The sequence below is a fragment of the Pseudoliparis swirei genome, chromosome 4, assembly GCF_029220125.1.
Source record: "Pseudoliparis swirei isolate HS2019 ecotype Mariana Trench chromosome 4, NWPU_hadal_v1, whole genome shotgun sequence".
Lineage (NCBI taxonomy): Eukaryota > Metazoa > Chordata > Actinopteri > Perciformes > Liparidae > Pseudoliparis > Pseudoliparis swirei.
The window spans coordinates 19,430,666-19,440,924 of record NC_079391.1 but is presented as its reverse complement, the minus strand read 5'-3'; the positions used below and the strand labels follow the sequence as shown (position 1 = coordinate 19,440,924).

Here is a 10,259-nt window from a genome sequence, read left to right as displayed (position 1 = left end):
GGAGGATTTTGATTGGGAAGAAAAGTCCCCCGCCAGCATCAAGCAGCATGGTTCATGCAAACCTTTGATCTGGCTATATTTATACACGCATTAACTAAAATATTAAACAATTTCAGGTGATTCGAGGAGATGGAGCATGAATTTTAATTACACATGAATAATGTAGTCGCAATCTGCTTTTTCTCTTTATAGGGCACACATAGGCATAGCACACATACCTTATCTTTTAAATTCATAAGGAGGCAACATGCACTCCAACCACCAGAGGTTGATAAGAATCAAATGAGAGCGACAGGTTTTAGCTAGCCACTCAAAAGAAAGCTGCGGGAATGTCGTAGCATTTCAGGTTGGTATGAAACATGAGAGCCATGTTATGTAAATGTTGCGGACTACTATTGTCAAATGTGATGGGACGATGCTGCAATCTGGTGCTTCAAACCAAACCAAGATCATTTTGATTGAATTATAATATGATATTGACAGATGGACTGTTAATGGATACATAATTTTTGCAAACAATGTCAGAACAAAAAAGTGATCTTTTAACCTTCTTTACTGACATAACTGACCTATTTTGTGGTATGTTTTTCCAAAGCAGCAAATTCATGCATGTTTTCCCATTATTGAAATGTGCCTGGTTATTTGGTTACTAATCTCCACCACCATGAGGCAGATATATGAATGACTAGTTTTGACTTAGCTAGTCATTTTAACATAATGTGCACATAACGTTCTGTTTCCTTTTCGGGACGTTCACAGCCTTCCTGTCCTGTGGAATTAATAGATAATCACAATAATGTGCTTGCTTTAGTTTGTTCCTCTGATAAGGAAAACACAGATGATCGAAAAAAGTAGGAAAATATAGCATAAAAGTATGATATCATTCTAATCATATATACGAACAAAACAAGACAGAGGATAAAAGAATGACAAGATGTTTAGAGTCTAGAACAATGCAAATTTACTCCTTGCCATGTCTGTAAATTATTACTTTATTAATTATTCAAATGAAAACAACACATTATTTTGGTTGATTAACAGTTTTCAAAAAAGCTGCAACTTTCGATTCAGCATATTTTGAATGGGCACTGCAATAGTGGTTCATAACGTGTGTTAAAAACAATGCCTATGTTATTTATAGCTCCATTATAACCACTGCAGCACCTTGAAGGAGAAGTAACTGCACACATTTAAGTGTTACGAATAATATTGTGTTTGTCTGTCAGGGACTGAGGGAGTCATCTAAGGTAATAGTCCCTGTAAACATTTCTTTAACAAGCTCTAGCCAATTGGTCTAATCGATCAAAGGAGAGAAGTGGAAGATTCGCATATTTTTCCAATTAATGACAAACAGTAAAGATGATAATGTTTACGAGAGCACACTGGTGAAAAGAGTACTCAGAACTCTTACTAAAAGTAAAAGCAGTAAAACCACAGAGTAAAAATGCTCTGTTAGACCTACAGTTAGGATAAAAGTTCTGCATTCAAAATCTTAGTACAGTACTTGCTTGAGTGGCCTGAATGTACCTAGCTTCATTTCACCACTGCTGGGGCACGACATTGTAGCCTCTTTTTCCAGGGGAGCATGTACCAGGACCCCCTGGACAGTCTGAGGTAACCACCACAGACTCACACAATGCTGTAGGAAGCACTGAATACAATCGAAAATGAGGAAGCGAATGCTTTTCCTTTGACACGTCTAACATGTATCGCTCTTCTGGTCTCGTTACCATTGATAGAAATAAAACACACACACAGACAGATTAGTATTTCTCTCTGGGCTGTTGCTATAGAGACACACATAAAACTGTCAGCCCCACTGAGATGTTTTTCCCTGATGTGGCTTGAATGACAAGAGCAGCTGACAGCTGGAACACAGAGCACTGGCCCTCGAGCAAGGCACTAATAATGCCAGACGAATGCCATGTTCACGTTTGGCATGACAAACAAACCAATTATGACAGGCTGCAAAAATTGGTGTCTCAGCACACTCATCAGCACAGCGGTACGATTCAAACTGTGTTGGCATTTAGATAGATGTAGAAAAGGTTGCCATGGTGATTTGCTGGAATTGTCTGCATATTTTGGTTTTTTTCCTCTGAAAAGAGATGTGCTCGATGCAGTTTTTGTCAAAAAACAGATAAGGAGAAAATTATTATTATTTGTTCTTGCCCACAATCGGTCCTGATGACCAAACTGTCTATTAAAGCCTATATCTACCTTAAAAGCATTCAAGTTAAATAACACATGCCAGAAATAAAAGTTATCCGCACAGTTATGGTCCTGACCGTTTTTTAAGTCAAATCCAGAGTCTCTTTGTTTGAGACAGGACAGAGCACAAAGGTGAGGCCAAGACGAAACTGGGACCTTCAGAAAGGGTCTTGAGTACGACGACGCTGGTATCAGCAGTAATGAGCGGCAGGAATACAGCACATGTAGCATCGTTGCCACGGATACATGCAAGTAAGCACCATAGCTACTGTAAGAAAACTATGTTTAGGGGTTGGGAACGGGAACAAATTTGTTCAGGGAACGTTTGGTGCGTTTGGGATTTGGGACACTACCGTTGCGTTTCTCCGATATGTGTTGCCTGGGCTGCACAAGCAGTGGCCGGGACTCGACTGAGAAGTGCTACGTCTCAACCCGGAGAAACCCTGCTCGAATGGTCGAATCCTTCTGACAAACTTTTGCCTAAAAGTTTACTGGGGAATTATACAGGGGTTGGGAACGGTGAAACAAAAGTTACAGTTACAGTTAGAGTAAATGAAGAGCTGCTAGACAGTCAAAGAGTGTTCGTCAATGTATGCATTTTGAGTGGTGGAGACAGATAGTAGATAGATTATCATGTGCAGTGGAGTGGGATGATCGATAGGAAATAGAATGGAGCGTTATCTTGGACGAAGTTGACTTCAGATTAAATGCTGGCCGGTTATAAATCAGTACTGTTTTGGTGATCGACAATAAACGAAAGTGTCTACTGGATCGATGTCATATATTAAAACAAACAACGAGGTGTTCAATATCCCCGTGATGCAATAGAAGGCCTCGCATGAACAAAACAAAATAGAATGACCTTAGACAAGATCTTAGCTGAGAAAGGTTAAAAGGGAAACACGCATTTCTGTCCATTATGACTTTGGGTTGTCACGACAGTCATGAATCATGATCCTCTGCGGATGCTGTTGCATACCCTTCATCCGCAGACTCCTCCTCAGGAAACTCTCCTGAGGAAGGCCGAACACGACACTACTCGCTGAGTCATAGAGATACTCAAGAGATCAATGGGCCAAAGTCAAAGGGACCGGCACACACAGCAACACTGTTGTCATTGCTGGTGTTCTCTTTACGTGTCCTGATGATTCCACACTTTATTAAAGAAAGGAAAATGAAGAGCTAGAAATTCGATGAGTGTTCGTCAATTTGTGCCATCTGAGTGGTGGAGACAGATAGTAGATAGTTTATCATGTGCAGTGGAGTGGGCTGATCGATAGGAAATAGAATGGAGCGTTATCTTGGACGAAGTTGACTTCAGATAAAATGTTGCGTTCAAGTGTGGAATGTTGAGGCACAGCCAAAGATGTAGCATCACATGCTACTCCGACATCAGAGGTTTGAATTAGATTAACCTGCCTGCCGTGCAGCGGGGTAGTTTCGGGGTGGTATCGGGGTAGTATCGGGGTGGTTTCGGCAACTTTCGGGGTATAGGTTTGTGGTAATTGTGGTCGTGTGAATGTAATGTTTTGAATAAAGAAACTTACTTTGACTTCTTCCTGTAGTTTTCCAAATCGTAATGTGCCATTCAGGATCCTGCTGACAAATCCCTGCTTTTCCTGCTGAAGAACGGAAGCCTGTGAAGGTAGAGAAGAAAGACAGGGGGTTACTGATCTGAGAGAGGAACAGAGAGGGGAAGGGACACACACACACACACACTCACTCACACACACACAAACGGAGGGAAGAAGTACGGGAATATGGGAGGGATGATAAAGGAAAAGAATAACTTTTGCCAATCAGCAGTAGTCCGGTGAGGTATGCAAACACTACCACAAAGTATCCTTCTTTTACATGAAAAGAACCAATCAAAGTGTGTAGTTGTGCAGTAAAATGAGAAGGATACGAAAAGGATACGAATAAAATACATTATTAAAACAATGGTGAAACATCTGTCAGCCTACAAAGCACAGCTAGTGCTGCGCTAATGCATCATGAAAGAACTTTAACTCAAGTTTGTGCCGTAAAACGAAATGAATCCATTTTTTCAATTGAAACAGGTTTCTGAATTGAAAAATGAAAGATGTTTTGTATTGTGCCGAGAACATCAAATCGTGTCTTGATATTAAAATAAACGCCGTAATCCTGAAGCTCAGAGCCAGACATTGAAGGCGACGACGATTGAACTTCAATGGAAGAGCCAGTCCTCTTTAAGTCTGCTCCTAGAAACAGACGCTCTAATGTAATCTCACCGCAATAATATTTCTACTGTGCGCATGCACGGACACACACATTAATTGTGGTCTTTTCTTCCAGACAAATTGGTTCTTGTTATCTTTCGACCCGTTTCCTCTAATATGGTGTCAGTCTGACCTTCCACACATAATGGGCTCTGGTTTTTCCTCTAAAAAGCCCACCTAGCAGAGTCCCTGAAGCTATTAACATTTACCAGGAATGTTCCTTTCGCAGTTCCTCTGCCGCACACTCAGCCAACTGAGACAAGTTATATTTGTTTCAGGTTAGCAGGTATTTGTATTTGGTTTGTCATAGTTTTGACCATATGTTTTATTCTCTTTTTATTCAATGACTTACATGGCAGAGCAACTCCTCTGCCATGTTAGAATTATAACAACAACAAAAACTTGTTCAGTTCACTACAAAGTCTCTGAAAGAACAAAAAGTCCTATCAAAAGAATAGGAATCCTTTGTTCATCAGTACAATGTTCAACAGCGAGAACATTACATGTTAACTTCTATGGTTTCATGCCTGATTATTTCTTGCTGAAAATAGATCAAATCACTAACTCAGAGTACAGATGTCTCCAAAACTCAGCACTGAGGAAGTGTTTCCTCAAGACTCAGGTTTGTCACTGTACTTGTTTTCTATGTTTTATAAATAATGAAGCACTGGACCCTGGACCAAACTGGTGCTTTTCCTGCTGGGACAAGCCACAATGTCTTCTGTAAAGGTGTCCATTGCAAGCAAGCACCTTAAGTAAAGTCTGTGCAATGTTTAATCCGTCCCACTTATCATATTCCCCGGCCTTATTTGCAATATCATCCCCGCGTCTCACAGCTGTGCTGACATGGAGAGTGTGCCTCAGGAGGCAAGGAAACTGCGCTGCTTGATAAATGACAAACACAGAACCAGTAAAGGTTGCTGAGATCGGCCCTCACTCTTCGGCCTCTGCTGACCAACCGCCATCAGCCACATGCTGCACGGCTGCTCCGTGTTGCTCAATAGCCTAAACTGATTAACACAGCGTGAGTTTCCATTTGACTATTTATGAATATGGAACCACTGCAAGAAATAAAAGTATAATGATACATATATTAACAAAGTTAAGTGTCACAGTTTCAGCTCCACACCCTCCTCACTCCCCGTCGTCAGTCTAACTCTCTTCACCTGTTCACACACCTGTTGTCACAGTTCAGCTCCTCACTCTGTGGTTCAGTCACTCCCACCTCGTCAGTCTGACTTCCTTCACCTGTTCACACACCTGTCGTTGATCACTAATCAAATCCCTATATAGTCTCCTGTCTCACACACACGTTGCCAGATTGTTCTTCCTTTTCTGTGCCAGACTCTCCAGCACTTGTTTCTAGACGGATTTCCTGTCGCCGACCCTGCCTGTCCCTGGTTAACCCGCTAGTCCAACTCCCCGAGAACCTACCAGCCCTTCGTCCTGTTGATACTCTGCCTGCCATTTCCAGAGTGTGGAATATAAGTTCGAAGGATCCCTGGAGTCGAGGGTGCATTTGGGTCTACGCACGAGTCGTTATAGTTAAGATATGTAGAAAACAGTACAGTAGAATATAGGGTGGATATAAAATATAAAGTGAAGTAACTTCACTTAACGGTATGTTATATATCCCATCCTACATTATGCTGAACTATTTTTTACATTATGTACGTAATTATATTCATATATTAATACAGACAGATACTACGTATCATTACTCAATCATATTATGTATTAGTCTGGTGTACACTGTTATAGTAGATGACATCTCACTCTTGACTGACTTTGCATTGACAAATCACACCAGTGTAATTTCCATGAGGACAGTATTGCACCATTAGCTGAAGTACAACACTGGGTATTAAATGTGTACTGCTTGCCTTGCAAGTTAATTTTTTTAATCTATATTCTCATTTTTTTATTTTATCTCTACTGAATACAGTCTTGAATTAAATTCATACAAAAATGATGGTTAGCCTTTGGAGGCAGATACATTTCTGTGACTCACGGACCCAGCAGAAACCAGAACGCTTCTGAAACCCAAACCGTGTTCTATTGCATTCATGTGCAGCCACCAGTTTCTAGCGAGTGTCTGAATCATCATGTGTTAGTGTCAAGAGTTCAATGTGTAGACCCTTGTTTCCCTGCAGTCACAGAGGTGTCAGGGATATCACGTGTGCATACACATCCGGTCTCACTAGGGTGTCAGCAGCGCTCCTCCTCCACGTGAGTCATGTGTCCTATGGGGTGTACAAAATCTATCAACACAATCAGAAGCATGGGTTGTACCATTTGTAAGAGTTGGTCTCTCTCCAGGGAAATGTGCTCAGCCACAGAAATGACAGCTCCCATGTATTGCCGAGTCTTTTCCTCTTTCAACACGCAGTCTTCCTTCTGTCTCTTCAATACACTCACCCTTCGCTCAGCTTTCCTGGATGATGGAGAGAAAGAAGATAATGACACAGAATGTAAGAAAACAGATAAAAAGAAAAGAAAGAGAAAAACAATGGGACAAAAAGAGAAAAGGAGGATGGCAACAAAAAATAGGAGGAAGAATAAAGTAGCGAAGGGAAGAGATTTAGAAAAGAACGTTGGTGGAAAGAATGTTTCAAGGTTAAGGGAAACAAAAAGGGCAAATAGAACGGTTGAAACCAGGGAATACAATACAAAGAGTTAACTGGATGATATTTTGAGACCCTTCATGATGCACATGCAGTAAAACACTTGGCTAATCAAACACCTTCACAATCTTAACACTTCAGAAAGAGAAAGTCCACAATAATCTCAGCCATGGGTCTGCAGGGAGAAGAGGATGGTGGCAGACACCAGAACACCTTTTAAAACAGCTGCAATCCCTGAACAAAATAAATGATGTAGTTGGAAAATAACCAACAATAAGATATGAAATGCTGTTGAAAAGTCAGTATGTCTGTACAGATTGTTAAATACCTCTCTCGCATTAAGGCGTCATTTTGGTTGTGCTTTTTTTTGGGTGGAAGGGGAATGTTTTTGTTTTTTTACAACAGAAGATAAACTGAACAGACAAGGGGTTCTGAGCATGCCTCTAGTTCTCACACCGCTGACCTTCCCAGCGACAAAGAGATCACGCTACCAGCTCAAATGTCACTCCAGCATAAAGTGAGAGTGCTAACTAGCGGTTGGATTTAGTGGTTAGCGATTTGATTTAACCCTCCTGTTACCTTTACATTTACTAACATATTTTACCCTTGGGGTCAATTTGACGCCAGCAATTAAAACCTCCAGAAAATTATTAGAATTAATATTGTTTCCCAAGTTTAAGTGTGAGGTACTTTATGTTTGTTTGTTGACTACCTAAATAGCCCATTAAATATATAAAAAGTTGATATTTCTTATATGTTTGACAGTGAAAAACAGCCTCGGGTCAAATTGACCCCAAGGAACACCGACATTAAACATTGAATGGGGTCAAATTGACCGGAGAGGGTTAAGGAGGTCTTCATGGGATTCTTTTTTTCCCCTTTTTAGTTCAAACAAACTCTCTGGGTCACACTTAAATTTAATAATTATGAGTTAAAATTGCATAACCATTTTTGCCCTGCAAAACCAAACAGGTATTTTGGTTGAAGTGGGTTGAAGCGCGTGTATTTTTTTCCGCCTGACTGCACATCCTAAAAATCCTTCCAAATCCTAAAAGGGGCAATAGAATTAACAAGAGACGGAGGGAGATGTTTTCAACAGTTTGTACATGAACGCACACTCCTGAGTCCCCAATCTAGCAAAATAAGCAAAAAAACCTGTGTGGGTGAACAATAGGTGTGAATGGAATTTATATAATCAGATTCTTCTATATTTACTATGTACTAAAAACAGTATATATATATATATATATATATATATTACATTGCTTTGAGCTGAACAACAGATAATAAAACATGCCAATGATATTATCTGGACTATTTGTAGTGGTCATTTGTCATCCGAAATCAAACAAAAACATAAATCAAACCGCCACTGATGCACCGTGGGTTTTGGTGTTGACGCATGCAAAAGAAAGTACTGTCCATTTCCGCCTGTTGTTATTTTGATAATTTATTTCTTAAACCAAAAAATAAAGAACAAACAAAATGTTGACACTTCCCTGTGCTGTGGTAAAAAACCATTGGCCACCCTGGTGCATGCTGGTCCTGTGCCTATCCACCTCTACATATAACCACAGGTGCCCAGTGTTACCCAATCAGTGAACCTACAACTAAATATATTAAACTAAACTACAACTATCCTAAGAAACAACTAACATATCAAAACATAACCTAAATAAGCAATAAACAATCAATATTACTTTACAATTAAACCTAAATACAAAAGTCAAATTAAATAGCTCCAACACTATTATTGACTGCACACATGAGTCTCATCAACAGCATTAGTAGTAGGAGCAGTATTAACGGCGGCAGTAGCAGTACACCGTCAAAATAAAGCGTCAAACATTTCTTTGAGGAGACTGGCTTGTTATAGCCGTCATGTGTAAGATGATAACAGACGAAGAAAGAAGTATTTATTGGTATATTTAGTACCTGTTGGCTTGTTTGGTGAGGTCCTGCTCAGCCTCCATTCTCTTTATGTCAGCAGTCAGGTCGGCCTTGTCCAGAGCCAGACGCATATTCTCTTCTTGCAGGCTGGACAATCTGAGAAGTAACTCGTCCATCTCACTTTTATTCTGACTCTCCTGCTGCTCCAATTGTCTGCGAGCCAAGAACAGATTGCACGGCACATTATAACAAAACATCTGGGCCTTGGGAAACACTTTTCAACAAAGAATATTGGACACTATAAACTGTACAAATATGCATAGAGTTTTACGACTGCTTGTTTTGAATAACTTGTGAAAATATGGCACTTTCTATGTAACTACAGCGAGGACTCCGTACGACATGTGTCACATCCCTGTACCCCTGACTACAGCAATGAGCAGTGCAATACCTTCAGGTGCCACTCTTGTTTGTTTTTCTTGTTTTATTTTGTCTTCGGCAAATCTATTTTAAACTGAATAAATAATAAACTGAACTAACTGAATTTGCCATTGGGACAATATCAAGGACACTGTAGACTCTTTTCTAACATACACCAAGCGAGAGTGTTTGTCACAAAGCCTCAATGACTAATAAAACACTAATAAAAACCACAGAGTTCATTTCTTGTCTTTATTGTTCTTACCACGCAAAACAAAAAAGAACTGTGTCCCAGTTAAGAAGCAGAACATGTTCTAATACCAACTGATTATCCTTTTAGGGAAATAAAAGTTTAAATGTTGAACATGAGACATTGTCGCCGTACCGTCTGAGTTTCCCAGCTATGTTGCAGTGTTCGTCCCAGGTCACGGCGTCCTTGAGACGGGCTTGGAGCACTTGGGCCTCCCTTCCATTTTTCTGCAACTCTTTCCTGCTCTCTTCCTGGACCTCCTGCAAACGCTGTTTTTCCGCCTCTAACAACATCAGCTTCTTAGACACCTTGGACACTACAACGCAAGGGAAGGGAAGTAGAATTATTGTTTACGCGGAACACTGTTTACATTAACCCTGTGCTGGACCACCTCCTTTTCAACTTTAAAAAACCCTAAATCAGCGTTTTTTGTTTACATTTCAAGCCAACACTGCTGTGTCCTATGCTAAGTTATAAAGTAACTGTTGAAATACTGCAGGATTGTAACTGAAATCGGATTGGAACTTCTTCACCAAACTATTTCTTGTTATTATCTTGTACTTTTATTGTTATACTGTTGAAAAACACACAACATCTGCTGTGGGCTACAGATCTGTGGTGCAG

At 40.2% G+C, this 10,259-nt stretch overlaps 1 protein-coding gene across 2 annotated transcripts in view; it reads right to left on the bottom strand.

Annotated features, from left to right (window-relative positions):
• The window catches only part of cep89 (centrosomal protein 89), a 55,317-nt gene that overhangs the window by 27,243 nt on the left and 17,815 nt on the right, over nucleotides 1-10,259 (bottom strand). For both annotated transcript variants that reach the window (XM_056412901.1, XM_056412902.1), the window contains 4 exons: nucleotides 9,771-9,951; nucleotides 9,011-9,178; nucleotides 6,744-6,885; nucleotides 3,759-3,848 (listed from right to left, as the gene is read on the bottom strand). In XM_056412901.1, the coding sequence (XP_056268876.1) occupies nucleotides 3,759-3,848; nucleotides 6,744-6,885; nucleotides 9,011-9,178; nucleotides 9,771-9,951 (581 nt within the window). The remainder of the gene's footprint in view (nucleotides 1-3,758; nucleotides 3,849-6,743; nucleotides 6,886-9,010; nucleotides 9,179-9,770; nucleotides 9,952-10,259) is intronic.